The sequence below is a fragment of the Panthera pardus genome, unplaced genomic scaffold (genome assembly GCF_024362965.1).
Source record: "Panthera pardus isolate Hobbes unplaced genomic scaffold, ASM2436296v1 HiC_scaffold_16, whole genome shotgun sequence".
In the NCBI taxonomy this organism is placed as follows: domain Eukaryota; kingdom Metazoa; phylum Chordata; class Mammalia; order Carnivora; family Felidae; genus Panthera; species Panthera pardus.
The window spans coordinates 148,641,023-148,664,996 of record NW_026526721.1 but is presented as its reverse complement, the minus strand read 5'-3'; the positions used below and the strand labels follow the sequence as shown (position 1 = coordinate 148,664,996).

The 23,974-nt window shown below is 43.4% G+C and overlaps 1 protein-coding gene across 6 annotated transcripts in view; it reads right to left on the bottom strand.

Moving 5' to 3' along the window:
* Window positions 1-23,974, bottom strand: part of ULK4 (unc-51 like kinase 4) — a 569,816-nt gene that overhangs the window by 156,324 nt on the left and 389,518 nt on the right. For 5 of the 6 annotated variants that reach the window (XM_053903940.1, XM_053903944.1, XM_053903942.1 and 2 more), the window contains 2 exons: window positions 19,490-19,656; window positions 10,128-10,226 (listed from right to left, as the gene is read on the bottom strand). In XM_053903940.1, coding sequence (XP_053759915.1) covers window positions 10,128-10,226; window positions 19,490-19,656 — 266 coding nt within the window. The remainder of the gene's footprint in view (window positions 1-10,127; window positions 10,227-19,489; window positions 19,657-23,974) is intronic. The other variant, XM_053903943.1, reaches the window with a different exon arrangement.

Genomic DNA, 23,974 nt, shown 5'->3' with positions numbered 1-23,974 from the left:
TCCATTGGTCTGCCCTGCTGCCCCGATCTTCTTTTGTGAAACACGTGACACGCTTTCATGTTCAAGCATCACTATTTGAAAGAAGGCTTGAAAAGAGGGCAATGAGGATACAGGAGTTTGGGTAATCAGTGGGAGAGAACGATCTTTAGAGGGGTTGCTTTCTGGCACCCCCACCGCATAACTGAACGCTTGCCTACTCAACTTCACACCGGAGGCTCTGGCCAACAACAAAATGCCATTAAAAAAACCTACCACTATACTGCAACCTCTTCAAGAAAAGGTATAGGAAGTCATGGCGGAAAACACACCTGCAGCTTGGGGACGTTTCTTTCCTACAGCTCCCCAAGTCCAAACGCTGAATGTCAGAATCCAGCATTGGGGGTCGGGGGGGGGGGGGGGGGAGTCTCCTTTCAGAGAAAGTAATGATACTGAAGCTTCTATTTTGATGGCTCAGAAGATTTTATGCTCACTGCTGCTGTGGTGATTCCAGGGCTGGGTTTTTATATTTTGCAGTTACTATAAGTATAGCAATTTTCCAGAAACAGAAGTCCTTGGGCAATGCTACCTGCCCTTTTGTATCCTTTCCTGTCAGTCTAAGGTAGGATATGGGTTATTTCAGGAATATAGGCTTCCCGCTGAAGGTCAGGGCAACTCCTGCCAAGAAAGAGGTCAACCTCTAGGGAGAAATCCAGATGATGCAATTTTAAAGCAAACAAGCTCGCGAGGCATCATCGTTACCAGTCCTAGGAGGGGCTGGCTTAGCGAGGGCAGGAGAGCAAGGGTGCAGATGAACTTTCTGGATAAATTTGTACTTGAATCTATGTCCTACCAAGCGTGGTCTATTCTTGGTTATACTGAGGAAAGGTAGAAAATACACTGCATTTGTCAGCAATTAGCTTGCTCTCCTACGCAAATGTTTATCAAATCCCTCCTGTGCACCAGACCCAAGAGCCAAGCTGGAAAGAAGAGCCATCTAAGCCCAAGAGCTGAAAGCTGAGGGAGAGTCGGCCAAGTAGGAGGAGGAAGAGCATGTTCTGGGCAGAGACAAGGAAATGGAGGAACATTTAAAGAAATGAAAAGAGTTGGGGTGCAGAACACAGAGCAGGGCAAAGAGAATCAAGGGATGATGCTAGAAACTAAGTGCCAGATCATACATGGTTTTGTAAACCTGTTAAGGAGTCGGAATTTATCCACGAAGAGTGGGGGATCATTGAAAGGTTTTAAGTCAATGAGTGAGAAGGCGAGTTTGCAGGAGTCTTTCTCTGAAGAGAAAGCACGCCGCCTCCACTGAGGAAGACGGTGGGCAGGGCGAGAGCAGGCAAAGATCCCAGGGAGAAGGCCGCCGTGGCCCTGCACGCACAACAAGATGGTGGTGGCCTTTACGACACCGCCCATGGGAATGAAGAGGGATGGCAGTCAGTTTTGGTGGCTTGACGGAATGGGGCGGGATGGCAAAGGGAAAGAGGCCAAGATGATGCCTGTGTTCTCGGCTTGGGCCGCTGGGGGGAAGTGAATGTCATTCACTGACACAGGACACAAGAGAAACGGTTTCAAGGAGGCGATTGTGGATTGGTTTTAACCCTGCTGAAGCTGAGGTGTTTATGGCGCATCCAATGGAGATGCCCAGTGGCGAACTGGAAAGAGAGGTAGCCCTATCAATGGAGGAAGTAACTCCTTAGAGCCGCTGCTTACTAGAGAGCTAACACGAGGCCCGATCTTTTGGCTTTGACTCGCAAATGGATGACTCGGGACCCCCAGCCTCCATCACCATAAAACCATCTCCCGTATTTCAGGCCACTGGTGAGGCAGGCAGCACGCAAAAGAAACAACGGACAAGCCCATTACTATTTAAAGAGAAAAACCTATTTGGTTACTTCTTAAGAGAAAGAAATTAGAAAATGAAAAAAAAGAAATTGCTTTTTCTCTCCTATGCTTTGTGGGGCACAATTTTTTAAATCGCACAGTGACGTCAGAAACACAAATTGGTAAGTATCTCGTGGCTATAGGCTAAAATGTTGTTCCTGGGAGAATCGTTAACTGCTTGGGAGACGGCGCAGGACAGGAAGCTTATGTTCTCATGCTCGGGAAGGACCCCACTCTGACCACACTGCAGGGGGCCATCTTCTCAATGGCCAAGGAATGCATGGTTATGGCGAAACATATAAACCAGGCTGCATACTGGCATCTCGAATGTAGGCTAAGGTAAAAAAATGGAAAGCAATTACCTCTTGTAGTTTTGAAAATACCTAATTGAGGAAGAAGGAGGCCGTAACATAATTTCTTACAGCAATTAGTTATCTAGTTAGTTATAAACCTCATGTAGGATGTATAGCCTAGCTTTCCATTTTCTCTTCTTAAATAAAATATTACAGTCAAACAATTACGTCGTGCTATCATTTCTTCAGGGGTCATGGTCAATTGGTTCTACCTTTTCTTAGCCAGATCTTATACCATGGCTCCAATTGAGGGTTCAAAGATCCCACTAAAAACTGTGACCTGTGTGCAGAACTTTGCACATAAGTGAATCTATGCATTTTTCAGGGAAGAGGGTCTAGGACCCTCAGATTCTCAAAGCAGTTTAACAGTCAAAACAGACTAAAAATCCCTGTCTCCTATCTACCTTCCACTATGACTCTCCTACAGTGTATAGTAAAAATATGGGGCATAAATTAGGGGATGACAGGTTTTCTCTTCTCTTAAGGATATGTTCACTTTAATAGGACCATTATCTGGAAAGAACGTCAAAAGCCAACAAGTTCATCCACCTGCCTTTAGGCGAAATACCTCCAAAATTATCCACGTCAGATGAAAACTGAGAGCCTGTTTATTTCTCCCCATGGGAAAGCAATTCCAGCACCTCATTCTGTAACCTATTACATTTTTTAACAACCACTGTAAAATTTATCTTTGGTCTGTATGTGCTCTAGTTTAGGTCCTCAATTGCCTTAGTACTATTTTTCTTCACTTTATACACAGCTATAAATGTGTGTTAATCTTTTCCAGAGAAGATATATTGCAATGTTCTTGTCACAGGCCATTTTTAAAAGCAATGACTCTGGTGATCAATGGGTATACACACAACACAGCTCACACACATTAGGCAGACGTCCGGCCATATACTAGAACATAAGGGTGATCAAGTTGCTAGGAGTAAGAGTTTGGAGTCTCAAAGAGCCGGGGAAAAATCTCTGAGATGACACATCCCAGGAAGAGGACGCTCTCCTGCTGTGTCTGCCAGTCGGAAGCGTGAATGGGAGGCATCTGGTGGAGATCCAATCTAACCATGGTCCAGAATGGGTGGTCCCTCAGCAACCCTCAGCTGTAGTCTGACCTGTGATGATGGTCCCGTCGCCCTCCCCAAGGGAACCTGTGTGTCCCCGGCTTCCCACGGACACTGGCCACCCGACTCCCCCTGCTCGCCTGCCACTCGCATAGCTTTGTTTCCTGTGGTCCTCTCTACACAAATTCTGGGTACCTCAGGCCTCCCAACAGTGGCACCCCGTCCCTCTGACGCCTGCCCCCTGGCTAGGGTTCATCTGCATCCTCAAGGGTTGCTTCTTGCTTTCCCAGGAATGGTAAACCTTCTCTGGCCTGGACAACCCAGCAGACTTGTCCACTGTTCTATGGGCTGCAAGCGTTTCCCAATAAGGTCTGACCCACAGCCTCAGTGTAGGGGTGTCCCTGGTCAAGGCTGTCCTTCCTTGACTACTCTCACTCAGTTTTAGGATACCTTATAGAGTTCTTTTTGAATCTTATGGTTACTCTTTTCTCATAGCTACTAATGTTTCATATTAAAATTCTCCTATTTAATGCCAATAAAATGGGCAATCTGGAAGAAATGGACAAATTCCTAGAAACATATACACTACCAAACTGAAACAGGAAAAAATAGAAAATTGGAACAGACCCATAACCAGTAAGGAAATCGAATTAGTAATCAAAAATCTCCCAAAAAACAAGAGTCCAGGGCCAGATGGCTTTCCAGGGGAATTCTACCAAACATTTAAGGAAGAATTAACACCTATTCTCTTGAAGCTGTTCCAAAAAATAGAAATGGAAGGAAAACTTCCAAACTCTTTCTGTGAAGCCAGCATTACCTTGATTCCAAAACCAGACAGAGACCCCACTAAAAAGGAGAACTAGAGACCAATTTCCCTGATGAACATGGATGCAAAAATCCTCAACAAGATATTAGCCAACCGGATCCAACAATACATTAAAAAAAGTATTCACCACGACCAAGTGGGATTTAAACCTGGCATGCAGGGCTGGTTCAATATCTGCAAAACTGTCAATGTGATTCATCACATCAATAAAAGAAAGGACAAGAACCATATGATCCTCTCCATAGATGCAGAGAAAGCATTTGACAAAATACAGCATCCTTTCTTGATAAAAACCCCCAGGAAAGTAGGGATAGAAGGAGCACACCTCGAGATCATAAAAGCCATCAATGAAGGACCCCATGCTGATATCATCCTCAATGGGGAAAAGCTGAGAGCTTTCCCCCTGAGGTCAGGAACAAGACAGGGATGTCCACTCTCACCACCGTTATTCAACATAGTATTGGAAGTCTTAGCCTCAGCAATCAGACAACACAAAGAAATAAAAGGCATCCAAATCGGCCAGGAGGAGGTCAAACTTGCACTCTTCGCAGATGACGTGATACTCTATATGGAAAACCCAAACGGTTCCACCAAAAAACTCCTAGAATTGATTCATGAATTCAGCAAAGTTGCAGGATATAAAATCAACGCACAGAAATCGGGTACATTCCTATACACTAACAATGAAGCAACAGAGAGAGAAATCAAGGAATCGGTCCCATTTACAGTTGCACAAAAAACCATAAAATACCTAGGAATAAATCTAACCAAAGAGGTGAAAAATCTATACGCTGAAAACTATAGAAAGCTTATGAAAGAAACTGAAGAAGACACAAAAAAATGGAAAAAGATTCCATGCTCCTGGATACGAAGAACAAATATTGTTAAAATGTCGCTACTACCCAAAGCAATCTCCATATTCAATGCAATCCCTATCAAAAGAACACCAGCCTTCTTCACAGAGCTAGAACAAATAATCCTACAATTTGTATGGAACCACAAAAGACCCCGAATAGCCAAAGCAATCTTGAAAAAGAAAACCAAAGCAGGAGGCATCACAATCCCAGACTTCAAGCTATACTACAAAGCTGTAATCATCAAGACAGTACGGTACTGGCACAAGAAGAGACACTCACATCAATGGAACAGAACAGAGAACCCGGAAATGGACCCACAAACATATGGCCAACTCATCTTTCACAAAGCAGGAAAGAATATCCAATGGAATAAAGACAGTCTCTTCAGCAAGTGGTGCTGGGAAAACTGGACAGTGACATGCATAAGAATGAACCTGGATCACTTTCTTACATCATACACAAAAATAAACTCAAAATGGATGAAAGACCTCAATGTAAGACAGGAAGCCATCAAAACCCTTGAGGAGAAAGCAGGCAAAAATCTCTTTGATCTTGGCCGCAGCAACTTCTTACTCAACACGTCTCCAGAGGCAAGGGAAACCAAAGCAAAAATGAACTACTGGGACCTCATCAAAATAAAAAGCTTCTGCACAGTGAAGGAAACAATCAGCAAAACTAAAAGGCAACCGACAGAATGGGAGAAGATATTTGCAAATGACATAGCAGGTAAAGGGTTAGTATCCAAAATCTATAAAGAACTTATCAAACTCAACACCCAAAAAACAAATAATCCAGTGAAGAAATGGGCAAAAGACATGAAAAGACACTTCTCCAAAGAAGACATCCATATGGCTAACCAACACATGAAAAAATGCTCAACATCACTCATCATCCGAGAAATACAAATCAAAACCACCATGAGATACCACCTTACACCTGTCAGAATGGCTCACATTAACAACGCAGGCAACAACAGATGTTGGCGAGGATGTGGAGAAAGAGGATCTCTTTTGCACTGTTGGTGGCAATGCAAGCTGGTGTGACCACTCTGGAAAATAGTACGGAGGTTCTTCAAAAAACTAAAAATAGAACTACCTACGACCCAGCAATTGCACTACTAGGCATTTATCCACGGGATCCAGGTGTGCTGTTTCGAAGGGGCACATGCACCCCCATGTTTATAGCAGCACTATCCACAATAGCAAAAGTATGGAAAGAGCCCAAATGTCCATTGATGGATGAATGGATAAAGAAGATGTGGTATATATATACAATGGAGTACTACTTGGCAATCAAAAAGAATGAAATCTTGCCATTTGCAACTACGTGGATGGAACTGGAGGGTATTATGCTCAGTGAAATTAGTCAGTCAGAGAAAGACACAAATCCTATGACTTCACTCATATGAGCTCTTTAAGAGACAAAACAGATGAACATAAGGGAAGGGAAGCAAAAATAATATAAAAACAGGAAGGGGCACAAAACAGAAGAGACTCATAAATATGGAGAACAAATAGAGGGTTACTGGAGGGGTTGTGGGAGGGGGGATGGTCTAAATGGGTAAGGGGCACTAAGGAATCTACTCCCGAAATCATTGTTGCACTATATGCTAACTAATTTGGATGTAAATTTTAAAATATAAAAAAGAAAAAGAAAAAAAAAGATGTAGTACATATACACAATGGAATAATGCTCAGCCATCAAAAAGAATGAAATCTTGCCATTGGCAATGACATGGATGGAGCTGGACTGTATTATGCTACGTGAAATAAGCCAACCACAGATAGACAAATACCATATTATTTCACTCATGGAATTTAAGAAACAAAACAGATAAACATATAGGAAACAAGCCACAAGAGACTCTTAATGACAGAGAACAAACTGAGGGTTGAGAAAGAGGTGGATGGGAGATGGGCTAGATGGGTGATGGGTACTAAGGACAGCACTTGTTATGATGAGCATGGGTGTTGTATTTAAGTGATGAATCAGTGAATTCTACTCTAAAACCAATATTGCACTATACGTTAACTACCTAAAGTTTAAATTCAAAATGGGAAAAGAAGAAGCAAAGAATAAAGAAACTGAAAAGATTAACAAAAGAAAAAAAAAGAAGTATATTATCTAAAAAAAAAAAAAAAAAGATAAAATTTTCTTATTTAAATCACTGTATGGTTTCTGCCTTCTGATTGGACCCAGACTGATACAATCACAATGGTTTATTCTTTTTTTTTAATGTTTATTTATTTTTGAGACAGAGAGAGACAGAGTATGAATGGGGGAGGGTCAGAGAGAGAGGGAGACACAGAATCCGAAACAGACTCCAGGCTCTGAGCGGTCAGCACAGAGCCCGACGCGGAGCTCGAACTCACGGACCGTGAGATCATGACCCGAGCCAAAGTCAGACACTTAACTGACTGAGCCACCCAGGTGCCCCACAATGGTTTATTCTTTACGCTCACAGATAGTATTTGCTAACAGTGCATCTTCTATTCTTGTTTTTCCTTCCAGTTTAATTGCATTATGGTTGAAGAATGTGGTCTATACAATTCCTCCTTATTGGAATTTATTGATATGCTTTTAACATAACGCAAGACCAACTTTTCAAGATGTGTCTGGCAAACTGAACAGAAGGTACAGTTTCTGTTTTCAAGGTACAGGGACGGATATATTTCTCTTAGCTCCATTTTATTAAAATGTTTATACTCATTATACAGGCATAAACAAACTTCTTCTGGGAAGGGCCAGATAGTAAATAACATAGGCTTGTGAGCTATAAGGTCTCTACTGTAACTCCTCAACACTTACGAAGGTGCAAAAGCAGCCACAGACAATATGTAAACAAAAGGTCTATGTGGCTCTGTTCAACAAAACTTTATTTACGAAAATAGGCAGGGGGCCAGAGTTAGCCTGCAGGCCATGGCTTATCAACTCCTACTCTACATCATTATATTTATGCACTTGGTCTGTCAGGCGATGAGAAAGAGAAGTTAAATCTCTTGATCCTACAGTGTTTTTTGGATTTCCTCTGGTGTATTTTTGTTCCTTTCTTTACACAGTCCTATGCTCTCATATCGGACACCAAAAAGTTCATAGTTGGTATATACTCCTGTGGATTTTCTTCCAGATCTTTGTAGCTTTTTTTTGTTCTGTTAAAGACTTTTTTATACATTAAGCCTTATGTTAACGTTTAAACAAATTTAGAAAGAAAATATAAAATAAGACAATAAAGTTAAGATCAAAGACAAGTTTAACAATATATCTAACTGGAATACATTCGCCTGTTAAAAGAAAGCAAATCTGAGGATGTAGCAAACACCAAAACTTGGGTCTGTAAGATACATGTGAAAAAGAGTGTTCTAGAAGTTTTGCCTATAATGGATTCTGCATTTCTTTCTTAAGATAGATCTTCTTCGGGGCGCCTGGGTGGCTCAGTCGGTTGGGCGTCCGACTTCAGCTCAGGTCACGATCTCGCGGTCCGCGAGTTTGAGCCCCGCGTCGGGCTCTGGGCTGATGGCTCAGAGCCTGGAGCCTGCTTCCGATTCTGTGTCTCCCTCTCTCTCTGCCCCTCCCCCGCTCATGCTCTGTCTCTCTCTGTCTCAAAAATAAATAAACGTTAAAAAAAAATTAAAAAGATAGATCTTCTTCATCTGTCTTGTTTAATCTTTATTCTCTATAAATATAATTATCTAATATATCACATATTGCATCAGTTTATACATATGTGTATATACACACATATATATTTTTTTAATTTCATGCTGTTTTGAATCTCTTATATAAAAGAGAGTCTGGTTTGTGTTAGTCTTTCCTCTGTTTTTGGGAGCCTCATCTGTTTCCTGCCCTTGGCCGAAGAGAGAGCTGGCTGCCAGAGTTCAGTCCCCATACTCTGAGCTGAGCAGTGAGTGTTCTATTTTCCATGTAGCTTCACACAAAAGATCTTCTACACTAAAGATCCTTCCACCATTGGGCTTGAGGATGTACCCTGGGGTTTGGGGCTATTCCCACACTTCATTATGAGCCCACCAACACCTTTTTTGTGTGACTGCTTTACTCCACACATGCCATTATTTGATATAACCCAGAACTGACTGATTTCCCCACTTTTTTTACTCCATTGAGCCAAACGTACATTTGTTGAACACAATTAAGTCTACAGAATTATTCATCCAAACTACATTTGCCTTCCTTTGAAAGCCACTGAGCAGAAAAGGACAAATCCTAGCAGTTCTGAGAGAAATGAAGGTCTGTCTCCACCTTCAGTCGGTGGAGAGTGGAGGCCACAAGAGGTTAAGTTCCCTGAGGCTACAGGGGCCCCCAGTCCTTGGCTCCCCAAATCTGCAGAGGCTTTCAGGAGTCTTCACGGAATGTCACCAACCCACCCTCTGACTGAATGCTTTGTAGAAGTCATGTGTCTGGACACTGGGTCCTCTTTAAGTTTGGTTAAAACTGTTTAGTTGGTCCAAACTCCAAGTTCCTGCTGGGCTCTTTTCATATATTCAGTGGTCTTGTGTAGTCTTACTTGTTTGCGTTGAACCTCACTTATCTCCCACATCTGTGAAAATTTAGGGAAGTATTATCTAGGTCAGCGTGCATGCTCCTATTTTAAGTGTGTTTATTTTGAGAGAGAGCAAAAGCAGGGAGGGGCAGAAAGAGACAGAGACTCCCAAGCAGGCTCCACATTCAGCACAGAGCCCGGCACGAGGCTTGAACTCACGAACCGTGAGATCATGACCTGAGCCGAAATCAACAATCAGACACTTAACTGACCGAGCTACCCAGGGGCCCCTGTGTGCATCCTACTGTACTCCTGCAGAGTCCTGCATGCCGAGTGCTACTCTAAAATATCTTTTTGAGAAATACTGATAATAGCGATTTCTTCTTCCTTCTTGGAATTCATTTCTCGAATTTTTGACCTCACGCTCATCAAGACGGATTTGAGAAATTCTGCCTTAAATACCTATTGAAATGAATAAGCCATCTAGTTTTAAAATAAAGTCGAAATTTAGTGTTTCTAGGCCAAATAATCTTCTGAAATTTCTTTTGGTTCTAGCTTTGAAAAGAATTAAAGTAGCATAAAAAAATCACGGCATCGTGAAATTGAAATAAAATTACTACCACCTCAGGAGTGCTCTGAAAGACACACGAACAGGTGAGCTCTTACCAGCGGAATGAGCAGGCTGATGAGGTCTGTCAGAGGTTTGCTCAGCAGAAGCAGGTCCTCCGCGGCTTGGGTGTCCCCTCCTGAGCCAGACTTCTGTGCCTTGAGCAAGAGAAGGGAAAGGGGTTCTTGGAAATTAGTCAGTTTGGCCAGAGGAGACAGATCCACTCAGTGTAGGAGAGGAAGGGGGCTGAGGAAGCAATCCCCCATGGCACCCTGAGAAGTTATGCTGTGTTATAACGTGACAAAGAGTACTCTCAGTGCCACTGCCACCAGCTCAGGCTGCAGAGACAGACCCAGATGGCCCACAGATAAAGCAAGACCAAGGCCGTCGTTGACAGAATGATGTTTACATTCATGTACTGTGGATGGGACTTTATCTTTCCAACCATGCTGAGATGAGGTGCCTTTATGCACATTTTTCAGGTGAGAACACTTAAGTTCAGAGAAGTTAAGTAATTTGTCAAAAGCCCCAAAGACAACGAGTGACAAAGCCGGAATCCAAATCACGAGTGCTCATTTCTCGTGAGCATGATTATACACAGTATACGATGCACGCCATCATCGTATAATTCTGGTATGCTTTCCTTCCCTGCGTGCACATGCTTGGATAACATCTAGAAGAGCTGTCCAATGTCCCAGTGCAATGTATTAGACATAGGTCTACACTGCTTAGGAGGGACGGCCTTAAACTGCAATGGAAAAAGGCAATGAGAAGGGAGGGGCTCTAAGGTGTGTCTGTTCTCAGGAGTTTTACAGAACTGCCCGATCTCCATTACAGAGGTGAATAATTTTATGTTGAAAAAAGGCACTGACTATTTATTGTGTTTGCTGCAGTATGTGCACAATTCATTCACACATTTCTTGTTTTTAATTTCACTCAGAGGAAATACAACTACTTGTAAGTAATGACCTCTGCCAGGGCCTTCAGAGAAGGCTGTATAGACTGCCTGTCTCAGGTTATTAGCCTGGACTCCCAGACTCTTTTCATGGAGGCCCAGGTCCTTCCAGACTTCAGGCCTATGGGTAGAATTTTTTTTTCATTTTTTTTTTCATTTTATATATGTATATATTTATTTATTTTAAATACAATTTATTGTTAAATTGGCTAACATACAGTGTGTAAAGTGTGCTCTTGGTTTTTAGGGTAGATTCCCATGGTTCATTGCTTACAACACCCAGTGCTCATCCCAACAAGTGCCCTCCTCAATGCCCATCACCCATTTTCCCCTCTCCCCTGCCCCCTACCCACATCAACCCTTAGTTCGCTCTATTTGAGAATCTCTTATGGTTTGCCCCCCTTCCTCTCTGTTTGTAATTTTTTCCCCTTCTCTACCCCCACGGGCTTCTGTTCAGTTTCTCAAGATCCACATATGAGTAAAAAAATACGATATCTGTCTTTCTCTAACTGACTTATTTCACTTAGCATAATACCCTCCAGTTCCATCCATGTTGTTGCAAATGGCATGATTTCATTCTTTCTCATTGCCAAGTAGTATTCCATTGTATATATAAACCACATCTTCTTTCCATTCATTAGTTGATGGACATTTAAGCTCCTTCCATAATTTGGCTATTGTTGAAAGTCCGGCTATGAACATTGGGGTACAAGTGCCCCTATGCATCAGCACTCCTGTATCCCTTGGGTAAATTCCTAGCAGTGCTATTGCTGGGTCATAGGGTAGATCTGTTGTTAATTTTTGGAGGAACCTCCACACTGTTTTCCAGAGCAGCTGCACCAGTTTGCAATCCCACCAACAGTGCAAGAGGGTTCCCGTTTCTCCACATCCTCCCCAGCATCTGTAGTCTCCTGATTTGTTCATTTTAGCCACTCTGACTGGCGTGAGGTGGTATCTCAGTGTGGTTTTGATTTGTATTTCCCTGATGAGGAGCGATGTTGAGCATCTTTTCATGTGTCGGTTGGCCACCTGGATGTCTTCTTTGGAGAAGTGTCTATTCACATCTGCCCATCTCTTCACTGGATTATTTGGTTTTTTTGGTGTTGAGTTTGATAAGTTCTTTATAGATTTTGGATACTAACCCTTTATCCGATACGTCATTTGCAAATATCTTCTCCCATTCTGTCGGTTCCCTTTTAGTTTGTTGATCATTTACTTTGCAGTGCAGAAGCTTTTTATCTTGATGAGGTTCAATGGTTCATTTCTGCTTTTAAATCCCTTGCCTTTGGAGATGCGTGGAGCAAGAAATTTCTGCGGCTTAGGTCAAAGAAGTTGTTGCCTGCTTTCTCCTCTAGGGTTTTGATGGTTTCCTGTCTCCCATTTAGATCTTTCATCTATTTTGAGTTTATTTTTGTGTATGGTGTAAGACAGTGGTCTAGTTTCATTCTTCTGCATGCTGCTGTCCAGTTCTCCCAGCACCATTTGAAATCAACCACAGGAGAAAGTTTGGAAAACCTCCAAATGCACGGAGGTTAAAGAATGAATGGGTCAACCAGGCAATTAAAGAAGAAATTTAAAGATATATGGAAACAAATGAAGATGAAAACACAACAGTCCAAACCCTTGGGGATGCAGCAAAGGCAGTGCTAAGAGGAAAATACACTGCAATCCAGGCCTATCTCAAGAAACAAGAAAAATCCCAAATACAGAGTCTAACAGCACACCTAAAGGAACTAGAAGCAGAACAACAAAGAAACCCAGCAGAAGAAGAGAAATCGTAAAGATCAGAGCAGAAACAAACAATATAAATAAAAAAAAAAAAACAGATCAATGAAACTAAGAGCTGGTTTTTTGAAAAAATAAACAAAACTGATAAACCCCTAACCAGACTTCTCAAAAAGCAAAGAGAGGACCCAAATAGATAACATCATGAATGAAAATGGATTTATCACAACCAATCTGTCAGAAGTACAAGCAATTATCAGGGAATACTATGAAAAATTATATGCCAAGAAACTGAACATCCTGGAAGAAATGGACAAATTCCTAGACACTTACACACTACCAAAACACAACCGGGAAGAAAGAGAAAATTTGAACAGACCCATAACTGTGGGCAGAATTTGAGCCGTCTGCTTTCTCTGGCTCACAGGGGCTCAAGTGAAAAGCAGACCCCTGCCTTTTAACCTCTCTGTTCTCAAGGGGAACCAAGGTAATCGTAGCATGGAGCTTCCTTCTCTTCTCCCCACCCCCACACCTCCCGCTTTCCCAACTGACTTTACCAGAAAGGTAGAATTTCCTTCCAGAAAACAAATGTGCAGCATCACCCTGGAGGTCTGAACCCTTCTGATTCTTGGCTGTTGATCCCCGTCTTCTGAAGCACAGTGTGAGACAGAATCATGGCCTTTCCTCACTAACATGTTACCCTGTAGAGCAAACGGATTCTCTCTTGGGAAAGATAAGGCAGTCTTGCAGACCAGCACCTAGGCCGTGCGGGGGCGCGATGCCACTGCTTCCTTTCCGAACACACGGGAGCAAGCAGATGGGGCCACAAGAACAAGTACACACTGTGGGACTCTTCCCACCGGGACATCCAATAGTCCTCCACAGCCTCTGGGATCTACATGGTCATTAGTTACTGTTACCGAGAAACATCTAGACTCTCCCCACCAGTACTCAGGTACCACCTCCCTACAAAGCTGCCAAGGGTTGTGGGGGAATGCTGCCTGTCTGCACAACAGAGAAGTTCATACCAGGACTACAATACAAACTCGTCTCCTTGCAAAAATGTGGCACCGCCACGGAAGCTCTGTGCACATGGGAATCCCAGCAGGGATGCAGGAGGAAAAAAAAGAAAAACAAATCCTGAATAACAATCTCAGGGGCCCAGGCCCACCTCTCCTTTCAGTCTGTCTCCAGGTCCTTAACACCACACTCCCTAAAGGCAGCCTCTAGATGGCCTGGGTCTGTGGCCCACTGTGTGCATTTTGTAAGGGGCCCTTTCCGCAGCAAGAATATTCTCTCTCTGCTACGACATCGCTATTACGCTCTCCATCTAGGTCCTCTGCCTTTGCCTCTGGCCCATAACTCTCTTGCCCCTGTCACTGCCACACAGTACCTTACCCCCCTCCCAGCCATCCAATGTTCTTGGCCCGCCCAGCTACAGCCTAAGTAAGGAAGGACAGTAGACTGAACTGGGGCAGTAGGGGTTGAGAGAAGTGGTTGGACGTATTAGGTATTTAAGGTAAAGTCTACATTATCTGGTGACAGATTAGATGTGGAGTATGAAAAGGAGAGAGAGTTTACGAATGACTCCCAGGTTGCTCGTTTGCACAGCAGGATGGGGGTGGCAGGCCTTGGGGCAGCAGGGTGATCGGGGGAGGCAAATCCCAGGGTTAGCTTTGAACAATGTTGAATTTGAGGTGAGGATGCGTTGTGTTGGCGATCATTTTGAGAAAGCTGCTGGATTTCTAAGGATGCATTTCATGGGAGAACTCTGGACAGAAACACAAACTTAAGAGTCTTAAACGTATAAAACCTGGGAACGCCAACTTATGAGCCATCTTTAACATTAAATGACAACACAGCACTGTCCAAAATGAGGTAAAGGAGTACAGCTTAAAAAAACAAAAGTCAACAAAAGGCCAGGGAAACACAATTCTTTTTTTTTTTTTAATTTACTTATTTAAGCTCAAGTTAGTTTACATACAGTGTGGTACTGGTTTCAGGAGTAGAATTTAGTGATTCATCTCTGACCTACAACACCGAGCGCTCATCCCAACAAGTGCCCCCCCATGCCCATCCCCCATTCAGCCCCTCCCCCCACTCTCCTCCCCTCCAGCAGCCCTCAGTTTGTTCTCTGTCTTTCAGAGTCTCTTATGGCCTGGCTCCCTCTCTGTTTTTATCTTACTTTTCCTTATATCTAGCACTGCTACACGAGTCTAGTGCACACAAGTAGGTACTCAACAGAGGTCTGTTAAACTAACACAGAAGTAAGGATCTGTAGAGAACAAGGGACAGTCAGTTCCTCAGGCAGTTGAAGTCTAACGTCCCCAGCGGTTTAAGCACAAAATGGAGCGCTGCCTGCAATGGTGGGGCCCAGACAATGCAGCACTCCCTGGGCGCCCCGATTATCACCACGCGCGTGCTCACCATCCACGGATGACACAATTCGGGTCCCCACTCTGTAGGGTCTCACGGTTTGACCAAAAGAACAGCATGCTTCCAAACAACTGTGCTGAACGAAATAAGTCAGTCAGAGAAAGACAAACACCATATGACTTCACTCATACTGAATTTAAGAAACAAAACAGATAAACACGGGAAAGGAAGGAAAAATAAGGCAAAAACAGAGAGGGAGGCAAACCATAAGAGTTTGTTCTCTTAAATAGAACAAACTGAGGGGTGCTGGAGGGGAGGTCAGTGGGGAGATGGGTTAAATGGGTGATGGGCATGAAGGAGGGCACCAGTTGGGATGAGCACTGGGTGTTATATGTACATGATGAATCACTAAATTCTACTCCTGAAACCATTATTATACTGTATGTGAACTTGAATTTAAATAAAATTAAAAAACAAAACAAAAAACAAACAACTGTGCTCAAGGCAGAGTGTGAAAACTGCCACAGAGGTAGACACAGTTTGGGTGGTCGGGAGGGAAGTAAGAGGAGGTGACATGTGACTTCACATTCGTTGGTGGGAATGGGGTCTACAGGGAGTAGTGTGGACAGCAGTGTTTCAGGTGCTGGGAACCACAGGACAAAAGGCATGGGGTGAAATACTGAGAGTGGGCTGTTTGGGGTGGGTATGGGGAGCACGGAGGCCTGGCAGGAAAGGCTGGAAGGCACCCTGGGGCTGGATCTTACAAGGCCTTGAATGACGCACCAAGGAGTTAGAAAATTATATCACAGATAATGAGAGGTCACTGAAGTCTGCAAAGGAAGCAGAGACATGATGAGGATTATGGGCAAAGGCAGAAAAGTCTCTCTTGGATTCAGCAACCAGGCAGAGGGTAGCTCGTGGGAAAGAACAATGAGGGGAATGCCACAGAGGAGAACAACTGGATAATTTCAAGAGACACTAAAAACAGGGGCATCTGGGTGGCTCAGTCAGTTAAGTGTCCAGCTTTGGCTCAGGTCATGATCTCACGGTTCGTGAGTTCGAGCCCCACATCAAGCCCTGTGCTGCCAGCTCAGAGCCTGGAACCTGCTTCCGATTCTGTGTCTCCCTCTCTCTCTGCTCGTGTTCTGTCTCTCTCTCAAAAAATAACTAACATTAAAAGAATTTTTAAAAATAATAATATTAAAGATATACTCAAAACAGATATGGCTCCCACCAAGGATAGACTTGAAGTGCGTGTGAGTCGAAGGAGAACTCATGGCCACATTTCAGTCTTTCGGCAACACCAACTCTGCCCAGAAACAGCAGTTTAATGGCTCTCCATCACTTCACAAATGATAGTCAAGGACCAGACTGGGGAGTCGGGTGACCTGGATGTTAATACCGAATTGGGCTCCCTCCCCGTCAAGTTAGGCTCTCCTCTCCCACCTTCACGCTGCGGCATCCCACACCTCCAGCAGCCGCACCCTCGCAAACGTTAACGGGATGATGATCTCCTCCCCATTTGTGTGGTGACGGTCTTCCCGACGAAACTGCGAGCTCCTTGACCGCTAACACCCTTCCTCTCTGGATCCCTGCTGAAATCACAGTAACCCAGCCCTGCTCCAGGCTAATGCGTACAAAAAACAAACCACAAATTACTTCACAAGCCTGCTAGGAGTCAGTTTAGTCAGGAAACATGGCCCGAGTACCCTCCCATGTGCCAGGACACAGACAGGAGGAAGTCATGGGCCACAGGAAGACTTGTGTAAACAGGAATGTGAGGCGTGCACCTTTCTTCTTCTTGCTGTTAACGAGACAGCAACCATTTACTGCTCACCTTCCCTAAGCCGGGTATATACAAGGCACCTCATATTTACATATATTCGCAGACATTTTCGTCTCTCAGTAAAGTCTCGGGACAACCCTGCACAGCAGTTTTACCTTTTTTTTTTTTCCTAAACATTTATTTATTTATTTTTGAGAGACAGAGAAAGACAGAAAGCAAGCAGGGGAGGGGCAGAGAGAAAAGGAGACACAGAATCCAAAGCAGGCTCCAGGCTCTGAGCCGTCAGCACAGAGCCCGACACGGGGCTTCAACTCATGACCTGAGCCAAAGTCGGTGCTGTGACCGACTGAGCCAGCCAGGTGCCCCCAGTTTTACCATTTCTACTCTGCAGATGAGGAAACCGTACTAAGCAGGTGAAGAAACTTGCCCAGGGTCATATAGGTAGAAAGTGGTGTGGCTGGGACTTGTATCCAAGGCATTTCAGCCTGCGAGGCCCATACCACAGCAGCCAATCTGGAGCATGTATTTGTCTCTGCTTCCACATCTCTCCCACACAACCCTCCAGAGGTTAAACTAGGACCGATTTAGAATCACAAGGCATGTTGGAGGCAGGGACTGAACTCCTGATGGAGATTCGAACACCCGCCTTCCCATGGTCCCTGCCTCCCTGGTATATATTCCTGCATCAATCATATCACTCTCCTCCCTGAAAAGAAAAGCTAGGCACCTATCATTTTAAAGGCTGGCAACCCTCAATTCTTCTCCTTTACAGTTGTTCCTATTAGAAGTAGATCAGGTTTTGAATGCAAAAGAATCTCCAGCGGGGAGCATGTTTATAAATGGAAGAGGTGACTGAAGGTTTGGAAAGTACTTACAGCCTGTGTTCAAGGAGGATGGGCCTTTGATACACATGCCATTTCTTTTCCCAGCCCTTTCCCCAAATTCAGTCTCAAAGACTCTACCTCTGTCAGACTGACACCAGGTATTATGAAGATCAAAGTCGGTGGTCAAGGCCAAAAGCAATACATGGCAGATGCTATGGGGGAGGATTTAGAAAGATGTTAGCTGTAAAATATACAGTGGTGGGGAAGAAATTTAAAAAGTAGACACAATGATCTATCGGTACAATAGAATATAAAAAAAAAAACGAATTAGAAAATATTTTGTACTAAGGAGTTTTCTTTTAAAAACCCTTGAAAATCTATCCTTTGTAATAAAATGATTTCTAATGTTGTGGAATTTTTAAACGTCTGATCCTTTTTATCTACAATCTACAAAACATAATCTGTTACAGATTGATATCATCAAAGCATCTTGCAAGAGTACCTATTGACTGCACCTTGAAGAATTACCTAAAATCACTACAAAAACTGAAATTAGAGAGGTGACTGGGTGGCTCAGTCAGTTAAGCATCCGACTTCAGCTCAGGTCATGAGCTCACAGTCCGTGAGTTCGAGCCCCGCGTCAGGCTCTGTGCTGACTGGAGCCCGCTTTGGATTCTGTGTCTGGCTCTCTCTCTGCCCCTCCCCTGTGCATGCTCCATCTCTCTCTGTCTCAAAAATAAATAAAAGCATTAAAAAAAAAACTGGAATAAGAAACAACATTCTCCAAAAAAACTCTAGAAAAGAGAGGACAAGCTAAGAGAAATCCATAATTTGGGATTTCCTAAGTACTTAACAGTGCTGTTATCATTAAAGATGAGCAAATAAAAACAACCAGGTAGTGTGAAGGCCATTTCCATCTACTGGCTTTTCAAGATTGGGTTAAACACGGGCTATCATGTTTACTGAGGGGATCTTGGAATTATTTATTAAACCACACTAGACAAGCTAAACACTTGACCAGCTCAACTGGGGATAAATGATAGCATTTATCAGAATGATGAATAACAGAGGTTAACCAGGGTCTGGGGAATCCTTCTTGGCTCCACTGCTAGGACTCCTGGCAAAGAATCAAAACAGCTTGCTTTCAACTCCAGCTTCTGCACCCACCCAAGGCGGGATGCGGCTACCACCTGATGCACATCTTTTGTAATTTTACCAGGATTTAAAATACAGCCATGGATTCATACTGGCTGTGTGCTTTCACATAATCTAAGTATCAGCAGACTCGGTTGGTTAGAGAAATAGGCATGTGCAGGCACTTAACATCCAACACAGAAAGTACTCAATAAACCCGCATCCCTGGCCTTCCTTATAGCACGATGCTAAGTAAATCCAGGTTATAGTTTGGGGTGAATTGTCTTTTCCACAGGCGCTGAACACACGTCTAGTCCTCAAAGTCCTAGTTATTGCTCATAATAAGGCAAATGATCCCCTCCATCGGGGGACTTCCCCAGCCAGAGCTTGGTTAGGTCTTTCCACAGGCCTCTCCTGCTTTCCTTTCAGATTCCGTGATCACACTATCCGTCCTTGACCTTGGTCGCCCAAAGATGGCTTACCTGGTAGTCTTTCTCTACAGCATCATACGTTCTTTTTCCAACATAAAGACACGACAGAGGAAGCTTAGGTAGGAGACGATGAAAGGGAAGAAGCACCACATGGTGCGGTGCTCCAGACATGGGAGGGGAGGTCCCATACCTGCAGAGCCAGCCGTACGACACAGGCCGTATAGGTCAGCATGCCGTGCAGAATATCGAGCAGGGAGAAGAGCAGGGTGGCGGCCGTCTCACTGTGGTTCTTATTGTCCACATCCAAGCACAGCGTGGCAGTTTCAGTGAACAGGTCACAGACATGACGGACCAATCCTGAGGGTAAAAAGAAGGGCGAAACATGCCTCATAAATGCCAACATAGGGGCACCTGGATGGCTCGGTTGGTTGAGCATCCAACTCTCGATTTCGGCTCAGGTCATGATCCCAGGTTCACAGGATCAAGCGCTGAGTCGGGCTCCATGCTGAGTGTGGAGACTGATTAAGATTCTCTCCCACTCTCCCTCTCTCCCGTGCGCTCGCTCGCGCTCTCTCAATAGATAAATAAATAAATAAATAAAGTGTCACAAAAACCCAACAGAAAAGGCGTATGTATTCTATGTTGTATAAACTCTAAGCAGTCCTTCAACTGTACTCATACCAGATACCCTTGGGAAAGTTTTAAAAATGCAGGTTTCCAGGCCTCACAGAGTCTGCTCAGAAGCCTGCGACAGGGCCTAGGAATATACGTCTTAAATAAGCTCCCCAGGTGATATGATGCAAAGGTTCCCCAAATTACACTTTGAGAAACTATCCTATGGCCAACAGGCACATGAAAAGATGTTCAACGTCGCTCCTTATCAGGGAAATACAAATCAAAACCACGCTCAGATACCACCTCACGCCAGTCAGAGTGGCCAAAATGAAGAAATCAGGAGACTATAGATGCTGGAGAGGATGTGGAGAAACAGGAACCCTCTTGCACTGTTGGTGGGAATGCAAATTGGTGCAGCCGCTCTGGAAAGCAGTGTGGAGGTTCCTCAGAAAATTAAAAATAGACCTACCCTATGACCCAGCAATAGCACTGCTAGGAATTTACCCAAGGGATACAGGAGTGCTGAGGCATAGGGGCACTTGGACCCCAATGTTTATGGCAGCACTTTCAACAATAGCCAAATGATGGAAAGAGCCTAAATGTCCATCAACTGATGAATGGATAAAGAAATTGTGGTTTATATACACAATGGTATACTACGTGGCAATGAGAAAGAATGAAATATGGCCTTTTGTAGCAACGTGGATGGAACTGGAGAGTGTGATGCTAAGTGAAATAAGCCATACAGAGAAAGACAGATACCATATGGTTTCACTCTTATGTGGATCCTGAGAAACTTAACAGAAACCCATGGGGGAGGGGAAGGAAAAAAAAAAAAAAGAGGTTAGAGTGGGAGAGAGCCAAAGCATAAGAGACTGTTAAAAACTGAGAACAAACTGAGGGTTGATGGGGGGTGGGAGGGAGGGGAGGGTGGGGGATGGGTATTGAGGAGGGCACCTTTTGGGAGGAGCACTGGGTGTTGTATGGAAACCAATTTGACAGTAAATTTCATATATTAAATAAATAAATAAATAAATAAATAAATAAATAAATAAATAAATAAAAGAGAAACTACCCTACATGAACAGGCTTCACAAGGACAGAGGGCTGCCTGACGCCGGAAGATCCCGTGCTGCATATGAACGTCCTGCTCCCAGGTTCTCTGAAAATACAGTTCTTCACAGTGTAGGTCAGGGACGACAGGTGGACCCAGGGGACATAAGGATCTACAAGTAATCGGGTCATTCCAAGAGGATAAACCAATGAAACATTTTTTTTTTTGCATGCATTCCAAAAATATATTGAAATATAAGATCAACTATGATTTTAAGAAACTGGGAATTTAAAAACTTCCAGGTTCTATCATTGTGTCTCTGCAGACCTCATATTAAATCAACAGTGCGGGTGGTCTGCAACTTTCAGTTTGATGTAGTCTGTCACAAAAAATACATTTTCACAAGTAGGGGCCATTACTGTTTACACTTAATTTGGCATTTTTATTGATACTATTATGTAGCATTAGCCTTTGAATTAAAAAAAAAACAACAATTCAGATGTAAATGCGGTGAAAATACAGCACGCCATGTTACAAACCTAAAATGGTGAACAGGACCTTTAGCATCAGGAGATCATCTAAATGTTCTAGGAAAAGTGAATCTTCGAAAATGCGTATTTTACACAGCAGTTGGTGGGGGGAGCATGGTAAGGAGCTGTACCATAAGCTGGATTTCATTGGTCCTGCAATCCATTTGTCCCTAGTTCCCAGATGATCAATTGGATGGGAACTCTGCCAAGCACAGCCATCTAAGCTTTACTATCTTTTCCAAGCACTGCCATTGTCGTTTCCAGTAAAGCAATTTAGGTCTCCTAGACAAGTAAACAGAGTAAATCTTGGACTTTGAAAGTAATTAATTTTGTCACTAACGGCAGAGAGGAACCAAAACTACAAAGGCCTCATTCAAAGTTGTAGTGCTCACGGCAAAGACCAGTACAAGTCACAAAGCTGAAGGTAAATACACTTGAAGGGAAGGTAGAATGAATTATTGGCAAAGTTTCTTTATCAATGACAAGGTGTGATCACACGTATCACCAATGACACACAGTATAGCAAAGCGATCGTTATGGCATGTCCATGACCAGGGGCTCTTGTCTGAGTCAGGCAGCATCGCTAACACACATGCCATGAATCAGCACTTGGCCTTCATGGGCTGCAGATAGGGCAGAAGGGCTCTGAAACACCGGACGTGGTAAATGCACGCTGTAAGACGTTTTCCTCTGGGGGGTCGTGATCACTTTGTGACCACCATGTAGATGGTCCGAGGTGCAGAGGGGTGAGTACTGGTGAAGTCTCACTCTGTGAACAGCAGAGAAGGACGTGGCTCCTCAGAAGGTGGCAGTGGACCCTTGGACACCCATCTCCAGGCTGCTTCAGACTAAACAGCTGGTGGGCAACAGGGAGCGATCTACCCGACCTCACTCGGTCTTCAAGGAAAGAGGGCAAACAACGAATGCAATCGTGTCCCTGCTGGGATGGAATGTCTTCCCAGCCTGCTGTGTGAAAAAGCAGGCAACAAATGCCAAGCTCTGACTTGACACGCCGAAGTCACCAGCTGTCAGGGAAGGTGCTCACAGGAGATTAGAAATGAAGCAGGACACAAAATATTTCTTCACAGCAGTGATAATGCCAGCAAGCTCATTAGTACGATGTCAAGTGGTCTATTCCCAGCCATATATCCAAAGTTCTTCATCTCCAGAACATTCACTTCAGGGTCAAAGCACACATGTTTCTCATTTAAACTTTTTATTATGAAAACAAAGAAAGTCACAAGACAGTTCTTCGATGATTATCAGCATTTTTGCTCATCTTGTTTAATCTATCCTCATCTTTTTCAGGAATTTAAGGCAAATACCAGACATCATCTTATTTCTCCTGTAAACACTTCTGTACGGTCTACAGAGAAAGGTTCTTTTCTTTAGCATTATTACCACCCAATACAACGAAACCTACTTAATATAGGCAATACACAGCCTACGTCCAAAACTCAACTGTCTCAAAACTGTCTTCTGTAGGATTTTGTTGAAATCAGGATATAAACCAGGTCCACACATTTTCCATTTGGTTGCAGACCTTAAGTCTCCTTTAATGTCTAACAGTCTTTCTTCTGCTTGCAGTTTTCATGCCTTTTATTTCTGGAAAAGTTAGAACACTTGTCCTGTAGATTTTCTTGTGGTGGGATTCCTCTATGCCTGTATTTCCTATAAAATGGTAATTATAGTGACTGGAGACTCCATTTAATTCAGGTTCAATTATTTTGGCAATAATACTTGGGGCTGGAACTCTGCATGTTGCATTGCATCATATCTGGAAGGATACACCGTCTGGCTATTCCACACTTAACAATGTTAAAATTGCTCCAGGTCAGGGGTTGTTAGCCTAACCCAATCATTATAAAATTCCCCATCAACTGTTACCTACTAACGACCACTGTCTAGTCCCATCATTTCATTAGAGGTGGCAATATAGTAAGTTTCAAATTCTATCGTTCTGTTTGTACTTTTTTCAGCTCATTTTGCTCTGTAAGGGATCTTCATTTAACTATTTGGTTATCATAAAATATGGTTTGTAAAGGAAAGGCAACAGAGATGTTTGATAACTGTTTCTTTGTTGCCATTTACCAGTTTTCAGACCAATGATTTTGGAGTATCAGCAATTAGCAAATGTGACTAATGGAGGAATGGGTGGGGGAGCAAGAAACTACCAGCAGTTACTAATGAATTCATTTTGCAGCATCATTGTGAATACAGTGGATGTTGAAAGAATACGTTTTATGGATGTCAACTGATTCAATCATTTTTTTAAAAAAACGTTCAACTTGTTTCCAGTTTTGGCTACTGACGGCCCCTTGAAAGTGTCCGGACTTCTGCTATAATAGGTCCCAAGTTCATCTTAAGAACTCCCACCTCAAAGACACGAATAGACACTTCTCCAAAGAAGACATCCAGATGGCCAACCGACACATGAAAAGATGCTCGACATCACTCATCATCAGGGAACTACAAA